We start from the raw sequence: 25,827 nt of genomic DNA, 5'->3' as shown, positions 1-25,827 counted from the left end.
TGTTTCTGCCATTTGCCTTTGTAGAGCGAAGCACTTCCTGTAATTAAAGACAAATTGTACACAAAACTTCAACACTTCATACATAGAATATTATTATTATTATTCTTTCCATAGAGAACAAAACCATAAAGAACCGAAATTTACCAAAAAAAAAGAAAACATTCATATTCATATACATTGAGAATCAACATCGTAAAGGATATACCGTACATAATTCTAATACATACAAAATAAAAGACAAAAAAAGGCGCAGATTGTGTTTTGGACCAAAAAACGTTTGAGATGCGTCAAGACACGACGTGATTGCATGTCTCTCCCCATTTCGCGACGAGGTTGCGATGTGAGTAGTCTGGGAGGGTTAGCGTCGGAGCTTGGACAGCAGGGGCGCGGCCACTGCGTTGTGATTCAAATCAACAGCCAATGAAGAAAAGGGGGCGGGATCCACATGCAGTGGGTGATGCATCTAAATAGGATCGACGGGAAGCAATTTCCCCTTGAGAAATTTCGGCCGCCATTGCTGTGTACTGCTGTTTGCCTCTCGTCGGACTTTTTAGACGAGTTGCACAGCTCTCAGACCGGTAAGAGGCGTGTCCGCTCAGATTCAGAGCGTGACGTACATCCCGCCCAGAAATACCAGGGCTGTGGCCCAGAAGTTCCTCGCCAGAGCTGGCGAAAACTTCTGGGAACTCAGATTACGATGTGAGGAGCTAGAAACGGTTTTAAAACAATTCATGGGGTCAGGTTCAAGCTGAACTACAACGTGGCACTGTGGAAACACTGTGGCACGCCGCGAGAAAACCGGGTTTATACGGCGTAGTGTGACACTGTCGCTTACCAACAAGAACTCATTTTCGAAGCTAACGCGGAAACAGGCCGACCGACCTGCAAGCTCACGGTTGAAATCCGTTGAGAGCTTGCACACCGGCTTAACGGAAATCTTTAAAATCTTCAAGCTAACAATGCGAAAACATCAGATCTACAGGCTCAAATGAGCTTGTAGATCTGTCGGCGAATGACACCGTCGTACGATGGAATATACAATTAGAGGTCTTATTTGGTTCGCCGGTTACAATGACCTGCAGGCCTGCTTTCACGTGCCCGGTTGTTCGGCACACAATGTCGTTGACACTTTTATCGAGTCGAAAAATAGGCCACTTTTGTTGAGCGAGACACTCGTCGAAAGGTTTGCACGTTATCAAAGCCTGAGGGAGAGGTAGAGTAGAGCAGTGGTTCCCAAACTTTTTAGCTCAAGACCCAAAAGAAACAATTTATGTCTCCCCCGGGGACCCAAACTAGTGACGATCTATAAGCTCAAAAGACGTCGCTTCGCGCCGTGTTGTGAGCCTGTAGATCGGCTATTTCCACTACCTGTTAAATATTTGTTTTCTAATTAATTGAATTTGTTAGATTTTTTAAAAATGTATTTATTCAATTATTTTGAAAAATAATTTTAGATTATAATTTTTTTGCTAAAAAACAAAAAAGACAAATAATTAAGGGATGTTTACTTGCGACCCATAAAAATGTGTCTGTGGCCCACAAATGGGTCCCGACCCAGTGTTTGGGAACCAGTGGAGTAGAGAGATAGAAAAGGCGAGAGGTTAAAGAGAGGATGGGGAGGGGCGAGCAGACTGGCCAAGGAATCGTATAATTATTAACATGGTAACAATGTTATAAGGAGTAGTGTTCTTGAGCAAGGCACTGTGGCCGTAAAGCAGAACACTGCTCCTGATTCTTAGGATGGGTCAAAGCTGCAATCCGGAACATATTCAAATTATTTTTGAGTGTGTTAGTGTTGCATCGCGACACGTTGTGAGCTTGTAGCTCAGCTATTTTCGAATAGCCGAAACTCGCACATCTGCTGTGGTTGGAGGTGGTCTCAATACTCTTGTCATTGAGACATTTAAGTAGTACTGCCTGAAACTAATGACACTTATGAGCGCAATATCTCCCCTGGTTAAGAGGGTATTGCCATTTAGTTGAGCGGTAGCAATTTGGTCTCGCACGCGGTGGACCAGGGTTCGAATCCCGGGTAGGACAGGTTCTGGATCGCAGCTTTACATGCAGAGGACGGTATGTGCAAATGTACTTGGCAAGATAAATGTAAAAGAGTTTAACCTAATAATACACACATGCATGACTGAATGGCTCAGTGGTTGTTTCTGAGTGGTACTGGAATGCAACTCAGTATCATGTGGAAAGGACACACACACACACACACACACACACAAGGTGGAATACAGCGCTTGCCCCGACACACACACACACACACACATAGAAATATAGCGCTTGTGCCTATACACTAAACGGACTTGTACATGCACACACGCACACCCGCACACACACAGAAAGTGAAGGCTAAAGAAAGGAGTGAACACATGACTGCCAGTGCATATCAGTTCAACCTGAACATTCGTAACAACAAAGCATCTAAACCGCCCAAGACTAATTTTGCACCCGGGAATCGAACCGAGTGCGTTGCGATTACGTGGACGTCTCGCATGTGACCCTCTGACGTAGCAGAGAAGCAAAGCTACAGTTCAGGTCATTTGAACTATACACAGTGAAAATCCTCATTGTTAATTCTGTACAAGTGGAACCAAATGGACCCGCACGGCGGTTAAATGAACACTGAGGATTTTACTGTGCATGTGCCCTCCTGCAGCCATAGACCTCTGTAGCAGTGTGTCGCTTTGTTAGGTTACTTGCTAGCCTTTTGGAATACTATGGGGGGAAAAAATGAGAAAATCAATGAGAACCTGTTTCACCAATCTTTCTGTCCTTAAAATGATCTAAGTAGAGATACTACATGACTCAGTGATTACAGACTTTAATGACTTAATACATTTAAAAGTTTAAGCAGCACTTGTGTCGTGCGCATGCAGAGACGGTTACATCAGCGCATGCAAAGCTACAGTAGTTAATGCTAATGATTAGGTTTTCTACCTTTCCCATATCAACTTTAAAGCCTATCAATATCCACATCAACAAAAAAATACATAACTGGAATCTTTGAAAGCGGAATAATCAATATTATCATTGAATGTAGTTAAGAGTTCATCTATTTACACCGATCTGAATTTCTTGCTCAGATGTGACACACATCTGTTTTGTTCAGGGCAGTGTGAACACAAAAATCAGCTTTTTTTCCAGTCAGGAGAGATTACATGGTGTCCATTTACAACAGTAGAGGTCACATGGTCTAAGTTACGCCATCATGTTACACAGGGTTCAATTTGCTGAGGGGGATGGGGGGACTGAATTCTTCTGGTGAGACTGAATTAAATACATGTATTTCCTTTTGGGATAATGCAGACTGGCTGACATGTTAGATTTTTTTGTTTGATCAATAATATCACAATTTAACACTTTAATAATAAATGTATGTTACCCACATTAACTCTGGTGTCATTATTATAGGCAAAGCTTCAAAAAGCACCCCCCAAAAACGCAACACATAGCGTGCTTGTAGATTGGCTATTTTCACTATTTGTCGTATGAAACAGTATATAGGAGGTATATTTAAGTGGTTACGACAAAGTTGTCTCCCCTCTGTTTTTTTTTTTTTACAAATCGGACCCTAACGTTACACCAGAAGAGATTATATGGCATCAAGTTAAACCATTAAAGAGTTTACAATAATACAGGTCACATAGTCAAACCTACGCAAAATGACGCGCTTGATGTAATCGCGTATGCATACTGTACTTCTGCATTTTAGGGAGAAAAACACTAAAGACATAGGGTATTTTTTCCCACACTTTCCCACACATGGAATTTCGGTTCAAAAATAGGCAATATCTCCCTTTAAGGCTTACAGTAATTAACGTCCAGGTAAGGCAGCCAGGTATGACAGACAGACAGGTAGGCAGGTAACCAGGTATAGGCAGACACGTAGTGAACAAAGAGGCAAGCACACAGGCAAGGCAAGGAGGACAGACAAGTAGATAGAAAAAGAGAAACGGCTGATAGTCACAAATGAAACCTCGACCCACGAACGAATGACAGAATGATTGTTAAATTGGGAATATTTCAAAGTGCTAAGGCTTGTTGTGGACGTGGAAAGATTGGACCATGATGGTGACAAGAGAGAACAGACCCAAGTCAAACTATTCCACGTCAAAAACTACAGAGATAAAATAACAAAACCAATAACTTATATTAAAAAAAAAGAAGGTTCTTCAACATTAAAAGACATTATACGTATAAGCGCACGCATATACATACACACGCACAAACTCAGTAGCGTTTTTTTTTTAAAGTCCATGTTCTATTTACAGTTTAGAGCACAAACCCAGCCGGGTGCAGTTTGCTGTTCTTCAGGGCCTAAAACAGTGGTTCTCAACCTTTTCTGGTTCAGGGCCGACTTGGAAAAAAGTGATCACGGTCCACCCATCGTACCACATAACATGGCAGCCGCATGACTGCCGTGTTAAGTGGTCAGTTGGGTGGGCCGCGTGCATTTTTCAGAGCATGTTTAATTTAATGATTAATCAATCGATCCTGGATCAATGGAACTAACATGGTATAATTTCCTATTTATCGATCTCACAATGAAAACACATTATTTTTAACATAACTTATTTTTTTTAATATATATATATTAATGTTATATTATCATTAAAATTAAGAGTTAAAAACTGTCGCCAATTATTCGGGGGCCCACATGGAATGCGCAGTGGGCCCCGGCCCCACAGGTTGAGTATCACTGGCCTAAATCAACCAACCCCCCTCAATCCGTAGAATACTCCATGTTAAAACATCAGTGACCGACAGCCACCGAGCAACAGGGCGATCCTGGAGAGAACATCCAGTGCACCCCAGATTTTCCAGACAAACCCCGTTGTTGTGAAATCAACCCAGTTCCCCTTCAATCCTCTTACTGAACATCGGATAGGACAGGTCCCCTGGAGGCAAAAAAAACAAGCGCTCCTCCCAAATCCATCGAAAGCTCCGCGTTAAAATATGCAGCAGGGAGGGAATGTTCCGGGAGGCTAAATGAAGCAGCCCACATTTTTTTCTCCCACAGTTTATATCCAGGATAGAGAACTACGCACCCATCGTCTCCTCGTTGAGGGCACAGGTAGAGCCATGAGGACAACACAGGGGGATTGTGGGTATTCACATTTCACAGCGGCGGTCCACGTAGGAGCAGTAATAGTAGCAGTAGTAGCATTTAACCACATGAACCTTTGACGTCCCTATACTGGGGGGCGCGGACATTTGCCGGAAATAGCAGATCTACAAGCTTACAGCGTGTCCCATTGCGACGCATTGTCAAGCTTGTACATCGGCCATTTTCGACAACGGAGGTGATGTGTGTGAATGTTGGGATACATACATGCATGATGAGCTGCTATCTGTAATGATAACACTGCAGGACAGAGAGACAGAGGATGCTCACTCCACCCCCCCCCCCCCCCCCCACACACACACACACACACACACATACAGAGAGAACAAGGACACTATGTCCACATACACGCACGCACACACAGATAGATAGAAAGACAAAGAGACAGACAGACTAAACTGCTTCTATATCTATAATGACTCTTTTCGACCCACGAAGGGTAACCCAGAACCTTCCATAATCTCGAACTTTGCAGAACTCGTGCTGTTCTGCGATTGTTATTTTTTCAAAGTTTCCATTATAACTACAACCACGCCCGAAGGGGGAGGTACATCACAAAAGAAACCCAAAAAAAGCAAAAATAGCCGTTCTACAAGCCTACATCTACAACGCGTCCTCCTGGGCGACCTTATGTCTAACGTCATGTACATACTGTACGGATGGATATGCTATGTGTAAATATGTAGATACTTCTGTTTTCTTTCGTCTTCCTTTTCCCCCTTGCCCAATCCCCCCCCTCCTTCTTTTTTCTTTTTCTTTCCGGAAACAACCAAAAAGCTTGCCCAAAAACACATTTCTTTCTTTCTTTTCCACCTGTAAACCTGTGATGTGATAATAAAGATGACTCTGATTCTGGGCAGGGGCCCAAATTAGGTTCTGAGAATCTGATATGAAATGGAGCCGTAGTGTATGGAAACAAATCCAGAACCCATGGAATTATGTTTCATGGCACAGCATGGTTCACTTAAGGCCAGGCCACACCAATGCAACTCCTTGCAACACGCAACTACTTGCGACCATTATCCCCAATGGCAGTTGCAAGGAGTTGCATTGGTGTGACATGGCCTTAAAACTGTTTTGTTGCAAAGAGTTGCGACTAGTTGCAGGCCTTTAGCTATTATAGTCGAAAAGAGCCATGAGAGAGAGAGAGAGCAAGGACCCACACACACACTCACACACACGCGCGCGCACACTCTGACAGTATACACACGCACACTGTAGATAGAAAGACAAAGAGACGGACAGTGAGTGGGGGGGAGGGTGGCGCGGGAGTTTCAGTTCTACAGTGTAGCTGCTGGGTTCCCGGGTCACAGAGGTCAACCCCAGGGGTCAGTCTAAAGGTTAAAGGTCATCTGACATCTTCAGTAACTCCAGGAAGGCACCAACTGCCCCAAAGTATCCCTGGAGAGAGAGAGAGAGCAGTAATTTTTTTTTTGTCTTAAAGGTATAGTTCACCCCCAAAACGATTATTTTTCCTATCGATTAGTCACACCATGGAGACTTGAATTAATGGATATTTTTTTAGTTTTTGTCGCATTCCTAAGCCAATCATTTCATGACCTGCAGCAGTTCCGGTAGGAGACACAAAGAGTCTCCTTTGTGCCTATACCGGTCTGCTGGTCATCAAATTATTGGCTTAGGAATTCGACAAAAAACCAAAAAAATGGTTGAACTATCCCTTTAATGTTCCTGCAGACTGTATAATTCGGTCCGTCGTTGTGTGTTCATGACATGATTATTCCCCATTGTCAGACTCAGAACATTTGGAGCCGGTCTTGACGATGGAGCATAAATGAGGCCTAACATGCCATGCATCGGGTTGTAAACGACAGAGGCGAGGTCCAAGACCTCATCATTCTGAAAAAATTGGTCTTTTCATGCGGGAAGCGACCGACGTGCCTAAAGGCAAGCGGGCAGGTATGGAGGTGCGGGTAATCTGACAGGCGGAGCAACACTCCCGTGAAACTGTCACGTTCGTGCTTGTTTCACGCACACCGTGCACACGCCCGCCCGCGACAAGAGCTGGGTTGTGGTCAACTTCTTTCTACGCTCCTGCCGTAGATCACCTGGCGTTGTGTCGCTCTCCGTCTGAAAAGCCCTTATTGCCTTAGTCCAGTCACATGGTCCAGCCTAGTTTAGTCTAATGCGGTCTACAGTAGATGAGTCTAGTCCAGTACTGACCTCATGTTCTAGGAACAGAGCTCTTAACTGTCCTTTAGACCAGAAGTCCATGGCGTAGGCCAACAGCTTGGTGGAAAGCGTGTTGAGCCGCAGGAAGTTCCCCACGAACACCACACGCTCTATCCTCTGGAAACACACACACACACACACACACACACACGCACACAAACACAATATTACATACAACACGCTTCAGTTTACACACACATGTACACGCAAAGGACCACATAAACATGCCAATGAATCAATCTTGACAATAAATCACAAGCATTTACAGCAAAAAATAACATGCAATAACATGCTCACAATATGACACAAACATAGTAGTAATAATAATAATACAATCTTAACACTCTTTTATTTATAGGATTTAAAGGAGAGAACAAGTAAAGCAAAGCTTGGAATGCACTCTGTATTTTAAAAGGAGAGACAAGTCTTAATTTACACTAGGAACCACACTGGATCACCCTGCTGCCCTCTAGAGGTTGCATTCTCATATTACCAGGCATGCAAAGTGAAAAAGGTGACAACATGTTGTTTTCTTTCGGGTCAGGTGTCACACAATTGCCCTATTTGGGTTCAAAAAGGTGACTGTAGCTGAAAAGTGACACTTTTGCATGTCTGTATTACACATTAACTCTGTGTGTGTGTGTGTGTGTGTGTGTGTGTGTGTGTGTGTGTGTGTGTGTGTGTGCGTGTGCGTGTGCGTGCGTGCGTGCGTGCGTGTACCTCGTTCACAGCACACATGCGTGCGATAGATCCTATGTTGTTGGTGATGGTGACCAGCGTAGCTCTGGCCAGGTCCTCTTTACTGATGCTGTCCCGCTTCTCCTTGCTCATCATGTGACCAAAACTACAGCAAAACACAAAACAATTAACATCCATTCAATTCATCATGTGACAGGTGCTCAGGGGGAACAAGGGGTAAAGTTCCCATCCAAGGCTTAGGGTCCGTGGTGACACTAAGCCCAATATGCAGCAATGATTCGCGTTGCAACGAGTCGCAACCTGCGACCACTTGTAGCAGAACCCCCAAACTGCGCTGAGCTGCAACGGGCCAACTCAGACTGCTGCCATGTATTGCAATGGTTTTGTTGCCTCGCAAATCATTGGTGTGGACAGGGGCTTAGGGTTGCCAACCGCGCCTTGAGATAAGGAATCGTCCGTTATTTGGAAACTAAAAGACGCGTCCCTTGTTGAACTGACAAGGGACACACTTTGTGCCTTATTTTGGGGAATCAACGACACACATCTTACAAGTTCTAAAAGCTAATTTTCATATATTATAGGCCTAATACGGGTTGTCAAAGGGTGTCCCTTATTTGAATTTCAGGTAGTTGACAAGCCTAAGTGGGCTTAAGGGTTTGAATCGTGGCCTACAGCTTGGCCAGCCTGGCTTCCTCTATCAGGCTATTTGAAAAAAATCTACAAGAGCTTGTAGATCTGCTACTGTCAGAAAATCTGTTTTTGAAACATTTTAACACCAAAAATTTTGTATGGGGGTCACTGGCACAAATTATTTTCAGATGGGGCCGGGTCCGTGGCCAAAGTTTGACTGACCTGCCCTTAGTCACTTATTTTGGGCTCGTTTTCATAGACCTGGTTGCGTGTTTCTCTCGCACAATCTGGCAACACTGATGTGAGCGCATGTAAAGTATATATATGTGTGGGGTGCGCTTGTTTTGCCCACCTGGAGGCCACGGCGGAGCCCTGCAGTCCAAAGCGCTGGTAGTCTCCCCCATAGATGTCTTTGACCAGCTTGTCAGCGTTGGTGGAGTCTCCTTTAGCAGCCATGTCCAGAGCCTCCTCGAAGCTCTGACAGCCTGTCAGCAGGCAGCACAGACCCAGGAACGTACCACCTCCCAGACTGTAGGGGGCCATGACAACGCAGCACACATTAACACCACACATACAGACATAAACACACATTAATAGTTGCACATACTATGGGGACAAACACAAAAAATACAGGAGCAAGACTCTCTGATATCAAATACAAATTAATATGATTGCCACACATTCATGTAGAACTCCAGGTACTGCTAACCAGCAGTACTTCTATCCTACCAGGACCTCTAGTACTGCTGGTTTTCTATCCTACCAGGACCTCTAGCACTGCTGGTTTTCTATCCTACCAGGACCTCTAGTACTGCTGGTTTTCTATCCTACAAGGACCTCTAGTACTGCTGGTTTTCTATCCTACCATAGATCTGACCGGCATCAACATTCTCAAAATTCTTGGCCACTTTTAACCCTAAAGTCCAAAATAGCAGATCTACAAGCTCGCTTTGTAGAGCTTGTAAATCTGCTATTTTTTCAGAACGTTCCCCCCAGAATAGAGGGGGTTCAAGTGGTTAACAAAAGTGGCATTTTAAGTTTTAAGCATATTTTGATTGTCAGGATAATATTTTTTTTCCACAATAATAGTGACATGTAATTTTCATATCGTCCCATCCCTAGTTGACACACACACACACACACACACACACACACACACACACACACACACACACACACACACACACACACACACACTCTTACTATATATAATAGGATAAAAACTGTGGTATTTCCCTAGGCTGGGCGTGGTTTATATTCCAACGAATCCATACCCGGGGATGTGTGCGCTGAAAGTATTTGCAAACTTTCAGTTATGTGCTCAATATATGTATACTTAGTTAAAAGTTTTGGAGGGGAGGCAGCTCATTTGATCGTCACATGACAGAGCAGATCCTATAGCCTACGCCACAGGGATCATGTCCATGACAACTGAGACCATAGACTGTGGCCGCGCATTCGCAGTAACTCAGAAACTCCGCTGCTAACAGTGTGACAGAGTTCACAAAAACGCTAAGAAACGGCTTAAATTTGGGAAAAGTGGAAAATCAGGCTTTGTCACTCTCTTCATATGCCAATGGTCAATGCCTGTGAGCAAGTTCAGATCGATCAGTCAGCCCACTGAGGAGAAAAATGGATTTTCACAGACAGACAGAGGTTTCCTGATTTTATAGTAGGATATTACATGCTGATTGATTTGATTTTGAGTGTCCAGGCTGATACATACTGTACACTGATACAGGCCCACCCTATTTCTCTATTATGCTGTAGCATTGAGCTTCAGTGACAGAGATTTCGTTCTAGACAAAGTAATATAACAGTCACCATCAATGCTCAGCCACAACATGAACACAAGACAAGAAAGAACTAACTAGACAAAGGCTTCTGTCTTCAAAGGCAACATATTGAGCCTAGCGAAAAACAGGCATAGTAATAATCTTCCATCACTTCTTACACACACACACACACACACACACACACACACACACACACACACACACACACACACACACACACACACACACACACACACACACACACACACACACACACACACACACACACACACACACACACACACACACACACACACACACACACACACACACCCTGTAATTTTACCTGGTCCCAGTAACTCGCTTGTAGTCGTCTTTAGAGTAGACTGCCAGCATCGACACTCCTGACCCTAACCAGAGTCAACACAGTAATTCAGTATAAATGCGTTATGTTTCTATCATTTAATAAAGAAATTTGGCCTTCTATTAAGCCGTGAGTATAATCATGAATATTGTCTATATATATATATCAGCCATTCATCAGCTTCCAAGATCGGAATAACCACTAACCAGTTTTATAATTAAATCTATTTCATTGCTGTATTTTGAATGTCTGTTCGTAAATGTTTGTTCTTGTCTTTGTCGTGTTCTATCAACCTGTCCTAACTAATAATAATAAAATATATATTTTTTTTAACACACTTTACATTTGAAACAAATCGCTGCAGAGTAAAACAAAAACATCACAAAACAATATAAAGAAAGATCTTAAAAAAGCATTAAAATCACACAAAGGCATAAGGTCCGAGAGGTAAAACCAGTGTAGCGGAAAAAAAAATTCAACCTGTCCTAACCAAGTGTGAACAGTTGAACATGCCCCGTAACATTTCAGCCGCTTTTACTACAGACTCTTTCAATGTTCCTTAAGCCTGATTTATACTTGTTGTACGGTCTGGTGTTTTTGTCACCAGAAATAGCTTATTGACAAATAATTACGAATTGAAGACTGACATAACTGTACCTTCAATAATAAATAGTGACCTCCACCACTGCAACTAATGACTACAGAACATTACCACTATTCTGTTATGGAGGGGTGTCCATAAACATGGATGGTACATCTGGACAATTTGTCGCACGTTCTTGCCACAAGTTCACTCGGCGTATGTTTGGAGGAAGTGGTGCTGTATGACATAACATAGCCTTGTTTTTTCTTGACAACGTTAAAGTCATTTAGATAGCATGTTATTTAGACAGATGTTCATTGTTTGCCTAGTATCCTATAGAGCACTGAAGTCTGACATCACAGCCACAAGAGGGTGCTATCCCCCTGGGTAACAGCGTTATTTTTTCTCTTGAAAATCCCATAGATAGGGGAATCTTAGATCGTGTCATATAAGAACTGTGTTCCAGAAATAAAAAAATCAGCCGGACGATTTTATTCATAATGGATATGAAGCATCAACTGAGGTAAAAAAAAAGTACAAATGTATCCAAAGGGTAAGAAAATAAAAATAAATTCTCCATACACAGACTTTATCAAATGTAACTAGGGATGCAAATTATCGATTAATTCATGAATTCATAGTTGATAACCTTATCGGTCGATTCATTGATAAGCAGCGTTTTTTAGGACCAAAAAGTTCAGAAACATAATTACCGAAAATGGTAAGGGTCCATTCGGTTTCATAGTACACTCTCAGAGTTACGGTGGTCCTTGAAATTAAAATGTTTGAGAACCACCGGTATTGCAATGGTATAGCAGACATGAAGTCTACACAACCAGCTCTGACAGTGCGCTAAACCGGTTCCGGAAACGGATCTCAACCCTGAATTGAAGTCGTTCTGTATAAATTGTAAATTGCAAACAGACGGGTTACTGTAAACATTCCCCACCTATGTTGACCAGCAGCATGGGGAAGGGGTTGTCCAGCGAACAGGGCTGCTTGACGCTGTTGTCCGGATCGGACGGGTTGCTGAAGTAGTAACCCTCTGGCTGTCCATTAAACCCCACTGAGTCCACGTACAGCAGACCTCTGATCAGACAGTCCAACTCGTCCAGTTTGTGCAGCTCTAAGTCCGCTATCTGAGAGAGAGAGAGACACACAGAGAGACAGAGAGAGTGAGAGAGAGAGAGGCAGAGAGAGGAGGGGTAGGAAATTGTATGTTAATTGTATGTTAAGTTTTGTACGCCCATTTATGTCTCAGTCACACACACACATACACACATACACACACACACACACACACACACACACACATTAGGGCTGTCAAATGAATAACTGATCCTCAACGAATCGTGGGCTTTCGGGAGGAAATGCGCAATCGATTGTAAAAATATGCATTTGATTAGTAGGTGCGGCTACCGCAAAATGTTTCGTAATGTGACTGTCAATCGAACCGAAGCAGAGCGTGCTTTGATACACCGGTCTTTGTTTGAGAAGAAAACGTTTGAGAACCACTGACATAAAAACTGTTAGGGTTTAAAAGACATTTTGTAGAATCTGCCTCTGGAATGTCTGCCTCCGGAATCTGGTTTTAATGGGTTAAGGAACCGGAAACGTTCAAATCCTGGACAGTACAGGTTGACAGGTCTGCATTACATAAAAGAAAAAGTAAAGATTTTCTTTTGTGGCTTTTTTATGCCTTAGGATACTAGGTTGACAGGACATGGGGAGAGAGAGATGGGGAGTGACGTGCAGCAAAGGCCGTTGGGATCGGGACTCGAACCCGCGACACGCTGTCAGGCTACTTTGTAGCCTATAGGTGCATTACCAGGTGGGCCTGTATTACATACATTGACTGAAAAATCGTTCTCACCGTCCTGAAGTCGTTTTCAAACTTGTAGGCCCCTCCGCCGGTGGCGCAGAGCGTGGTGTGCAGGGAGGAGAAGTTCTTGTCGCGTCCCATCTGGATGAAGCCCAGCATGTCGTGCGTGGGGAAGCGGATGAAGTGGAGGTTTCCCGTCCGGCCGCATATGGTCATCTTCCTCAGCTCCAGGTGCACGTCCCGGATCCCCGTGTCACCTAGGAGACGGAAACAGGTGGTTAGAATCCAGGTTTAGAAACATTTCGCGGGGGGCATCTTTGATTCGATTGATTGAATACTTGATTAACCCAGTAAGGAACCTGGAACGCATCTGCGTCATTTTTTTATTTGAGCTAAAAAGCGTTATTTTACACTTTGGCTATTTAAAAATAGCAGATATACAAGCTCATAGCGCGGCACCGAGTGCCGCGCTATGAGCTTGTAGATCTGCTATTTATGTAAAACCGTGAACATGTGTGCAAATCTTTGAATATATATTCTTCTAAAGCGAACATTTTTAACTCAAATCTTTGCTTCTGGGGGTCCCTGGAACAAAATATTCTGAGATGGGGGTCCGTGGTCAAATACATATCATTTTGGGGGTCCTTGACATGAAAATGTTTGAGAACCACTGATATAGAAACATACGTTTTTCAGAATACTGTTGGGATCTAGAAGACGTTTCTAGAATCGGCTTCAGGTCTTAACGGGTTAACAGTTTGCAAATAGTACAGTGGTAGGATTTTACAATGATGCTAAAAGGATAACACAAAAAGCCCTAGGGGCTTGTTTCCATTCTTTTCCATTGTGGTCCTGTATCTAACCACATTAACCCTGGCGTCCCTATTTTGGGCATGTCGTTATTATATTAGGGGTGCAATAGTTTATCAAACTAATTGATTTAATCGATTATAAAATAATTGATTTAAACAAAAACAATCGATGGGGGGGGGGTTGAAATATAGCTTTTTTCCCCTTATTTATTTTTTTTATTGCAAAAACAGCTGATCTACAAGCTCTCAATGTGTCAACCTATTAACATGTTCTTGTTAGAGGAGAGGAGAGGTTTCTCACCATAAGCCACATTAGAGGTGAGATATTTCCTGATTGACTTCAGGTTGTCCACTTCCTCCTGCTCTTCTTCTGCTGTGATGTCCACCGGCTCAAAATACACCAACTTCACCAACGTACCTCCTATGTCCATTCCGAACCAGGGGAAGGCTGGACAGACGGACAGACACATACACAGACACATAGACAGACAATATGTCAGCATACAAACAGGGGAAACAGGGGAGAATCTGTTTGTTTGTTTATTTTTTTATTTTTTTTATTATATTTTAATAAATGGCCAATCAAGTTCACAACGCTGTTTACTAGTATATTGTTTAGAACCCGAATAACCTATTCATCAAAAATGAACTGAAGTAACCCATGGTTGTTTGGTTTGTGATCGTGCTGGCAAAAACACACATACACACACACACACACACACACACACACACACACACTTATTTGAAACCCAAAAACCTAGTCACCAAAAATGAACTGAAATAACCTCATGGAGGTTACTGTGATCGTGCCCTTGAAAACGACAACACAGCCGCACACTCGTCGTCGCTAAATATTTATTGAAAACTGTCATCATGCCACCAAGAGCAAACACACACACACACACACACACACACACACACACACACACGCACACGCACACGCACACGCACACACACTCTTGCATTTACTCACTCACTCTCTGTCTCACACACACACACACACACACACACACACACACACACACACACACACACACACACACACTCTTGCATTTACTCAATCACTCTCTCTCTGCCACACACACACACACACACACACACAGTTCAAATTCCCATAATAATTGACACGCTCAGTTTAGATCAGTTACATGAAATATTGTTATTTGACAATGTTTATTTAACTGGGACACGGTAACCGAATAGAGCGACACCCACCTTCACATTCCTACTACACAATCACACTGGGAGCTGCCCGGTACAACCACAGTCTTCTACTGTTGGTCACTGGGAGCTGACCAGTATACACCCAAAGTCTAATACTGTTGGTCACTGGGAGCTGACCAGTACAACCGCAGTAGATTGGGATTCAGATAGGTAGTAGTAGCAGATTCAGATTAGATTCTGTCACGGAGAGATAGTGAGATGAATCAATAAGGATGAATATACAAATCACTCTTGTTATGGTTTAATGTTTGAACACGGCTGTATGCCGTACATTGGAAAGTTAACATTATTTATAGCCATTATCTTTTCTTCACAAACGCCTGATTTCACTAGCATAGTGAATCCTAATAGTACCATACAAGACTTATTGATCTTTTTTTTTCTTTTTTCTTCTAAATGTACCTCTTTTTTCTCCCCAATTTAGTCGTTATGCCGATTGATTCCTCCCCACACACATTTCCCCGCTGACAGGTGCCAGGTGATAGGAGTGCGTGCGATGACCATTATCATCCTCCCCGCCCGGCTTCCCTCCCCCGAACATGAGCCAATTGTGTTCGCGTAGACGCTTGACAAAGCCGGATGCACCACGTGGATTCGAACAGACAACCTCCGCGGCGCGCCACCCGAGCGCCGACTTATTGATCTTCTTGACCTCATTAGAGCGGAATGCTTTGCCAGTGTGCCACGGCGTGAACTCAGGTACAAGTTCAAGAGCAGTGATGGCGGTTGTAGATAGATTCGTGTTTCGTTCCGACACCCCGCACACGGCCTGCACTTCCTCCCGTGAGGTGATAGTGTACTACGTGCCATATCCAGGGATCAGGACACTAAACACACGTTGAGTTTTGGCCAGGGTGCGTTTCACTCCATTAACATGTAATGAAGCTATCTCTTCTTCATCTGCGTTGTCTTACCAGTGGAAGCAGGCAGGCCAAAACAACAGGTTCCAGTGGCATTTGGAGGTATGCAGCTAAGAGGCTTTATCATTACAGCAGTGGTGGGAAAAGTACTCACATGCTTTACTTAAGTAAAAGTATCAATACTGCAATGTAGAAATACTCTTCAGGGGTTGACACTAACGGTTGCCCGACTGCCCGTGGCAAGTAAATAAAACGTTAGGGCAAGTGGAGGTTGTTTCGAGGTTGCCCGACGGGCAAGTGCATTCCGCCTTCATTAAACATTACTGGCTATTTATGAAGAACAATGCTACCTTTTGAAAACTAGCAGTCGCACTCATTCGTTTTTTTCAAAGTGACTGGTGCCACTCGGCAGTTATCGATTGGTTTAACATTAATTTGTTCTGCAAGCGCAAAGTTTACCTATCATTTTATAATGGACAAGTTGTGGGGAAAATAGTTAGATTTAAAATGTTCGCCTATGATGACATGCCCTAACCTGACGCTACCAGATCCAAACAGCTTGCTCCACACATTGTTTCACAGCTTATTTGAGGAACCTGGTTACTCAATACTGCCACCTCTGGCAGGGTCAGGTTAGACATGCCCACCATAGCATTTTTTTGTAGTGTGTACAGCAATAATAATGTGTGTGGTTGTCACCAAATAGAAGACTCAGAGCACACCGTTTGGGAACCAATTGAAGTAGGGAAAGGGGACCTATATTTTAGACGTTGTTGTACACAAGAACTTTAATAGGTTAAGAACAGTGGTATTTCCCGAGGCTGGGCGTGGTTTATTATATTCCAACTAATCAATACCCGGGGATGTGTGCACTCAAAGTATTTGCAAACGTTCGGTTATGTGCTGTACAATATTTGTATACTTAGTTAAAGTTTTGGACAGGAGGCTGGCTGCTTGACCATTTTGATCACATGACAACAGAGCAGATCCTATAGCCTACGGGGATCGTAACCATGACAACTGAGCCCATAGGCTGTGGCTGCGCATGCGCAGTGACTCAGAAATTCCACTGCTAACAGTGTGACAGAGTTGACAAAAACGCTAAGAAACAGCAACAATTTGGGAAAATGGAAAATCTGGCTTTGTCACTCTCTTCATATGCCAATGGTCAATGCCTGTGTGCAAGTTCAGATCGATCAGTCAGCCCACTGAAGAGAAAAATGGATTCTCACAGAGAGACAGAGGTTTCCTGATTGTATAGTAGGATAGTAGGATATAACATGCTGATTGATTTGATTTTGAGTGTCCAGGCTGATACCTACAATGATACAGGCCCAGCCTATTTCTCTATTAAGCTGTAGCATTGAGTTTCAGTGACAGAGATTTCGTTCTAGATTAAGTGGTATAACAGTCACCATCAATGCTCAGCCACAACATGAACACAAGACAAAAAAATTACTTTTCACACACACACGCACACACACACACACACACCCCGTATATGGTGTACGGAAACAGCCCTCGTCAGGGTCACTAACGACCTACTGATGGCAGCTGATGATGTCTCCCCTTCACTCCTCATCCTGCTTGATCTGACTGCATCTGACCCTGTTCACCATGACATCCTCCTCAACCGCCTTGACTCCATTGGACTCTCTGCCTCCGCTTTAAACTGGTTTCAGTCCTACCTCCCCGACAGAACCCAGTGCGAATCCTTGGGGAGGAAACAATCCCGGACACACCCTGTCACCTGCGGTGTCCCCCAAGGGTCCGTACTCGGCCATACCCTCTACATGCTTCCCGTTGGCCACGTCATCAGCCAGTATGGCATCTCCTTTCACTGCTATGCCGATGACACTCAACTATATCTCAACTATATCCCCCGCGGTCCAGCCACCACCATTTCCTTCATCCAGTACATTCAAAACAGCGCTGCTAGGATTCTGATGAGAGTGCGTAAATACGACCATATTACACCCATCCTCCGTTCACTTCACTGGCTACCCATCTCCTCCAAGACTAAACACAAGATTTCCCTTCTCACACATCAGTGCATCTAAGGCAATGCCCCCCCTACCTCAAATAACTCCTCGCCCCAAAACCCGCCACTCGAACCCTCCGCTCTTCCAACACCAACCTTCTCCTTTTCCCAAACACCAAGCTCCGCACCATGGGCCACCAGGCCTATTACAGCCCCATGTCTGTGGAATTCCCTCCCAGAACACCTGAGAGTACCACAGTCCACTGATGCTTTTATAAATGGACTAAAAATCTAATTTTCTTAATTTTCCTTGGGCCTTTTTCCTTTTTTTGTTTGTTTTGACCTAGTTTTAATTTGACCCTTTAGTTTAGCATAGCTGGGTCCCATGTAATTGTTTGGTTGCCTATGCTGTTTTTATGCCATGCTTTTAAACCCTGTAGCTGTCTGAGATTCGCAAGAATGTAAAGTGCTTCATAAATAAAATGCATTATTATATCACCGTTTAGCAGCTTAGGTCCTGACAGAACTAACATCTGATGGTCAAGGTGTGTTGCCTAGTAAGTAGTCACTTCACAGCAAAATTCTCAGAGTTAATCTATCAAGTAACTCTGATAGTGTACAAATGGAACCAAATACAGGGTTAAATTCAGAGTTAAACTGACACTGAGTAATTTAGGGAGTGTGTAGCATAGCACAGCCTAGCAGACAGCATTCCAACACACAGAGATGGTATTATACTGGGGAGAATGGGATGGGAAACTGGGAGGAGACAGACACACAGTTACAGGTACACAAACACACACTTACAGAGGAGCACGCGCGCGCACGCACGCACGCGCACGCACACACACACACACACACACACACACACACACACACACACACACACACACACACACACACACACACACACACACACACACACACACACACACACACACACACACACACACACACACACACACACACACACACACACACACACACACACACACACACACACACACACACACACACACACGGAATGACAGAGTATCTGGTGTGAGCTCTGCCCTGCATGACTTGAGTTCCTAAACAGTTTCCTTCTAATAAGTCAACCTACTTTTAAAAATGTTTGCATCTAAACTGGACAACATTAACAAACTATGAAACATAGGCCTTTGGTTTTCATGGATGGACATGAACCGGGTCAATGCAGGGCCACTTCCCAAGGGCTCTTGACCATCAGGGGCTCATACAGTATGTACATTAAATAAAAATATATATTGAATATATGTTAACGCTCAAATGTTTGGGCCCCTCAGCCTCCAGTACAAACAGTGACAAGTATTTTAAAGTTGTTGTTTTTTGTTTAGTAGTGTTTAGTAGTGTTTGTGTGCCCTAAAAGACACGCCTTGAGTCTTAATCTGGTCCTGATGGTTTTGAAACCTCAAAACCAATAAGGACACATCATCTTTGCTAAAAAATGTAGTTTCTGAGCTCAATATTAATTCCAGACAGTTCTTCCTGCATCTTACCTGGTTTCTTGATAATGAGCTTCATGATTGGTTCCTGGTGCCACCTAGGAAGTGCAGGTCAACCAATAGGAACCCACCACTAGTCTGACTGTCTCCCTCTCAGCTTCCCTACTGTCTGTCTCTCCTACACTTTTCTCCCTCTCAGCTTCCCTACTGTCTGTCTCTCCTTCACTGTCTCACTCTCAGCTTCCCTACTGTCTGTCTCTCCTTCACCGTCTCACTCTCAGCTTTTCTACGGTCTGTCTCTCCTTCACTGTCTCACTCTCAGCTTTCCTACAGTCTGTCTCTCCTTTGCCGTCTCACTCTCAGCTTTTCTACAGTCTGTCTCTCCTTTGCCGTCTCACTCTCAGCTTTCCTATAGTCTGTCAGTCTCCTTTGCCGTCTCACTCTCAGCTTTCCTACAGTCTGTCTCTCCTTCACTGTCTCACTCTGAGCTTTCCTACAGTCTGTCTCTCCTACACTGTCTCCCTCTCAGCTTCCCAGACTGTCCGTCTCTCCTTCACAATCTCCCTCTCAACATTCCTACCGTCTGTCTCTCATCTTTCCTACTGTCTGTCTCTCTCCTACACTGTCTCCATCTCAGCTTTCAACTACACTGTCTCCCTCTCAGCTTCCCTTCTGTCTGTCTCTCCTACACTTTTCTCCCTCTCAACTTCCCTACTGTCTGTCTCAACTGCACTGTCTCCCTCTCAGCTGTTCTCCTGTCAGGCGTAGTGGGAATGCCCACTAGGTTCGAAACCAAACAAAACAATCAAAAGCTTCCACCAAACAGCTGATACAGTGTATCCTCCATTCCAGTCACCTGTAGACTTTCTGAACTTGAAGCTGTTACTTTCTGGTGTCTGACACACTGGCAACAATATCTAACCCACAGACTCAGAGAAAGAACATACAATGCAGCCCACTCCATTGGCTGAGCAGGACCCTCAACAGCCCGCCCCCCCGGAGCCACCGTGGGAGCTGATTGATTGAGGCCGGCTGTCAGTGTTTTCTGCGCAACTCCTGACTGTGGCTGAGCCAATCGGAGGGCTCCAATAACAAACTGCTGAAGATGTCACAGACAATAATAAAGGGAGGGAGGGAGAGCGAGAGAGAGAGAGAGACATACAAGAAGATAGAAAAAGAGCACGGGTAAATGACCTCCGTAGAGACTGATGGAGAGAGAGAGAGAGAGAGAGTGTGTGTATCTCATTGAAACAAATGTGTGATTGTGTGTGTGTGTGTGTGTGTGTGTGTGTGTGTGTGTGTGTGTGTGTGTGTGTGTGTGTGTGTGTGTGTGTGTGTGTGTGTGTGCTGGTTACTGAGTCAATAGGCCATTCAGCAGTAGAATTGGAACTGGTGCAGAGGAATTTAAATGAGTCTCCATTGTGTTAATGGGAATATAACACACTCTTGGAGGAGAGGAGTGGAGAGTATTCTAGTATATTGTTTCATTGGTTTGTGATAAATCTACAAGTTTACACTGTTCTAAAGATTACAGCTGATCTTTGTTATTCCAGTGGTTTATATTTCTCTCTCTCTCTCTCGCACCCCCCCCCCCCCCTCCACACACACTCTCTCTCCCTCTGGTCTGACCGGCTTTCTATTCAAAAAGACTCTAGTATGTGTGTGTGTGAGTCAGTGTGTGTCCCCAGTCATCGCCCTCCTACTGTGGGTCAAAACAAACTAGGTCACCTTACCACACACACACACACACACACACACACGCACACGCACACGCACACGCACACGCACACGCACACACACACACACAATGTCTGACACACACAATGTCTGACCATTGTCTTGGTGATCAAAATGACACAAAGTGTAGATACAAAACAGTCTGATGTTATAGTGACTGTACATATTATATTAAAGTACTATATATTATACAGCGTAGCACATATTATATTATGTCTTGCATGGTGTTTGTATAACGTTGTATGTTGTCCATTTTTATCTAGTGCACTTTGAGCTGCATTTTATGTATGAAAGGTGCTATATCATTAGGTTATGATGATGATATTATTTTGTATTATTATTATTCATATAATTATTATTTATTTGTATTATTACAATGTATGCGTTAGGGTTGTTTATCCTTATTTTTAAATGAAAGGTTCAACCACACAATGGTTTAAATGCACCAATACCACTTTTCTATGCACATACACATGCACAACCTAATTCAACACAAAATAATAATAATGACAATAAACCATCATCATCATCATCATAATAGTAGTAGTGGTGGTAGTAGCATTGTATTTATAGAGCACCCCCAACAGGTAAAATGCAGTCAAGATTATTGTTTTTAAATAAAGATAGCAGACAAATAAATAGGATAGAAATGTAACTACTGTACTGCATTATTAATGTAACTGTAGCACGCACTGCCATGGCGTGAGGTTCAATTCCCTGCTTAGCGCAATAGGTGGAGCAAGGCACTAGTGGCAAGGTTCTAATCCCACTGGGGCCACTCTGCACAGCTCTCGTTTACACATTTGATATATTATCATGTAATTACAATCCCCGTTCCACAGAATGACAGCCAAATGTAGTCTATTGATATAACATTGTACTACACACTCATTCACACACGCAGTCTCACACACACACACACACACACACACACACACACACACACACACACACACACACACACACACACACACACACACACACACACACACACACACACACACACACACACACACACACAGAACAATTCTGCATCATCAATCATAATTATGGTTTATTATTATTATTACACATGTAAAACATACTTCTCTGCATTCATGATTATGGTTACTATTATTATTAGGCTATTACACATACAAAACATACTTATCTGCAATCATATAATTAATATTATTATCATTATTACAACACATACTTCTCTGCATTAATAATTATGGTTATTATTATTATTATTATTATTATTATTAGGCTATTACACATACAAAATATACTTCTCTGCAATCATAATTATGTTTACTATTATTATTATTACACACAGAACATACTCATACAATTACGATTATGGTTTTATTATTATCATTATTATTAACAATAATAATATCATTATCATTATTATTATTATTATTACACTCAAAAGAAACTCAAAGACACACATATGTCTGTAACCATAACCACGGCTTATTATCTCCATCCATGTTACTCACGCGGTCTGTTCCTCCGGCCAGAGTCCATCCTCCTCCGCTGCATCCTGCATCTCTTGGCCGGTGACAGCACGCTGTAAGCAGCCGGTCCTCCTGCTCCACCTGCTCCTCCGTCCTCCAGAGATCCATTATGGCTGCTGTGAGAGATGTTGTGAGAGAAACAAGCAACCAGTTACATGAAAACAAGCCTAAAAAGAAGCGAGCCCTTCTTCGCCCTTTAAACATAATACGTTGGCTATTTGACAATAGCCGATCTACAAGCTCACAACGTGATTGATTGATTGATTGAATACTTACTTTATTTAGAGAAGACATGGAAACAAAGGTCCTCTAAACTGGATCGCTCATAAAAGCACAAAGGCTTATTTAAAATGAGATCCCCACGCACTCAAATCATGATGACATTTAAGAAGACAGACAGATATACACTACTATTCAGAACGTCATACAATCAGTTTACAGGTATGAAAAACAAGAAATTTGTACAACTAGAAAATGTGCTCATCGGAGCACAGGTCTCCGCCAGGCGAAAGAAAGTACTGTTCCTGATTAATTCTGTCTTACCTATTTATATTACATATTGTGATGTCACGTGAAGCTTGACCAATGTTAGGTGACGGACACACACACACACACGGACGGACGGACGGAGGGTAAAACATACTCGCCACCATGCCTTCGGCCTGGCGGAGACAATAAACAGTTCGAGGAGGGGGTTAGGTTAAGACTTTGACAGGGGCCCGTTTAGAATTGCAGCCTCCTGAAGGTGTTTCTTAGGGCAATTTTGAAGGAGAGTAGGGTTTTACACTCCTTTACTCCTTTTGGTAGGGCATTCCACATGTTTGTTGCATAGCATGAGAAAGAGTTCATTCCCTTGTTTGTGCCAAATCTGGGTTGGACAGGATCAGCTTCGCGAGGCGTTGTGAGCTTGTAGATCTGCTATTTTCTCAAAGAAAATTTGAAAAGAATTTGGAATATTTCTGGAAACATTTTGACAAGACAAATCTTGCCAATGGGGGGTCCCTCCTGGCATAAAGTATTTTCAGATGGGGGTCCGCAGACAAATACATATTAATTTGGGGGTTCCTTGACTTGAAAATGTTTGAGAATCACTGGTTTAAACAAAACAACTCCAAAATAAGCCCACAATAAGTTCTACACTTTAGAAACAAGCCCTAAACTAACCCATAAAACATTTGATTCTGTGTCAAAAACATAATTTGAATATTGTATTATATGCTATATTTCAGAAATACCCTTTATTTTTGTAGTTTAAAAAAATAATTGACACAGAATCAAATGTTGTATGGTCATGATTCACAGGAGCTTGGAATGGCTTGGTTCCAGGCTTAAAATAAGCAATATAAATATTTTCAGAAATCTCTATGGGGGAAATGAATGGGCTTTCTATCTGTGGAACCACAAAATGGCCACCACTACTCTGCCCTATAAACAGTGGTTCTCAACCAGTGGTTCGGGGGCCAACCAGTGGTCCTTGAGGGGGTTCCAGGTGGTCCCCAGCTAAATGATGGAGAGTTGGTAACCAAATGGACCTTTATAGATCTTTAACTCTTGAGAGTGTAAAATGAAAGCAATGGACCCGAAGAGTTAAATTATTGTTAAACATCTGCATTACTTAATTAAATAAGTGTTATTTTGATCAACGTTTTTGCCTGTTATCTCTAAATGGCACCAACATCAATACAACATGGAATTGCGGACAAAATCTCATCCAACGAAAGCAAAATATTCTAAAGTTTGGGGTTCTGAGAGGCTACATCTCATACAAAACGGTGGTTCCTTGGCTCAAATGCCTAATAAATTATGGACCTTTAAGGTCCTTGATATGAAAAGGGTTGAAAAACCACTGCCCTATAGTAAGCAGACCTGGCAACACTGCTGCTGCCGTCCCCGGCGGTCGGCCCGTGGCCGTGGAAGCCGTTGCTCAGGCCGTTGGTCGTTTCGTGACAGGGTCTCTTCTGCTCCGGAGAGCGTCCTCCGTGCTCGTCGTCCATTGCTGCTGCTGCTGCTGGTGGAGACTGGCTGAGAGAGAGAGAGGAGAAAGAAAGAAAGAAAGAAAGAGAGAGGATAGGTAGAGAGAGATGGAGAGATAGAAGGGAGAGAGAGAGAGAGGCACAGCAGCAGCCCAGGCAGGTTTTTCAAAACAGGGAAATAAACCAACCCAATAAACCGGAATTTGGTTTAACACACACCCCCCCCTTCAGAAATCTACACACTGTCCCATAGCCCAGGAGGACGGCTGTGATTGATTGGATGGTCCCGTTGTCAGTGTAAACATAGTAGTTTGCAGTGGTGGAAAAAGTATTCATATTTTGTATACTTACAGTATCATACATACAAGTAAAATCCCGGAATTCATTTACTTGAGTCAAAGTACAAAAGTATTGGTATCAAAATATACTTAAATTACAAAAGTACTCATTATGCAGAATGTCCCATTTCGAAAGTTTTCAAATGTATGAAATGTATACAAATCCTTTGAAACCAGCAGATCTACAAGCTCACAATGCTCATTGTGAGCTTGTAGGTCTGCTCATTTCAAATGGCTGAAATGTAGGGCTGGTGTGGTTGTTAATGTATGTTTTGTAGCCTAATAATAATCAAAATCTACAGTAAGTAAGTAACTAAAGTTTTCAAATAATTGTAGTGGAGTAAAAGTATAATATGTGCCTCTGAAATGTAGTGGAGTAGAAGTAAAAGTACTGAAAATTAGAAATACTCCAGTGTCTGTACAGTACTTGTGTAGTAGTGTACAGACACTGTATAGTTAGTTATTTTACACCACTAATAGTTTGCACATTATTCTTGTATTATTAGTATCTAATTATAGAGCACCTTTTAGAGCATTTCATAAATGTATTTCAAAGTGCTTTGATGTATAAAATGTATAAACATCTTTTGAAAATAGCAGATCTGTAATAATAATCCAAATCTACAGTAAGTAACTAGTAACTAAAGTTTTCATATAATTGTAGTGGAGTAAAAGTACAATATTTGCCTCTGAGATGTAAGAAAAAGTATTGAAATGTGAAATACTCCAGTAAAGTAAAA

General features: G+C 42.8%; 1 protein-coding gene across 2 annotated transcripts; it reads right to left on the bottom strand.

Moving 5' to 3' along the window:
* Positions 1 to 1,526: 1,526 nt before the first annotated feature.
* LOC311060690 (pantothenate kinase 3-like) lies at positions 1,527 to 24,910 on the bottom strand. 2 transcript variants are annotated; one of them, XM_084078969.1, is made up of 10 exons: positions 24,643 to 24,910; positions 22,759 to 22,892; positions 14,311 to 14,457; positions 13,249 to 13,454; positions 12,325 to 12,514; positions 10,775 to 10,838; positions 9,006 to 9,182; positions 8,045 to 8,168; positions 7,316 to 7,441; positions 1,527 to 6,535 (listed from the first exon to the last, which is right to left on the bottom strand). In XM_084078969.1, exons 1-10 carry the CDS (start codon positions 24,768 to 24,770, stop codon positions 6,476 to 6,478), a joined length of 1,356 nt encoding a protein of 451 aa, XP_083935095.1. In that variant the 5' UTR covers positions 24,771 to 24,910; the 3' UTR covers positions 1,527 to 6,475. The 2 variants fall into 2 exon arrangements, with proteins under 2 accessions (XP_083935095.1, XP_083935096.1); XM_084078970.1 differs by having other exon boundaries at positions 22,759 to 22,889.
* Between the last annotated feature and the right edge of the window lie 917 nt (positions 24,911 to 25,827).

This window comes from Gymnoscopelus microlampas (assembly GCF_963454915.1).
Source record: "Gymnoscopelus microlampas genome assembly, chromosome: 14".
NCBI lineage: Eukaryota > Metazoa > Chordata > Actinopteri > Myctophiformes > Myctophidae > Gymnoscopelus > Gymnoscopelus microlampas.
Note: the sequence above shows the minus strand (reverse complement) of the source record. Positions and strands in the feature narration are given on the sequence as shown.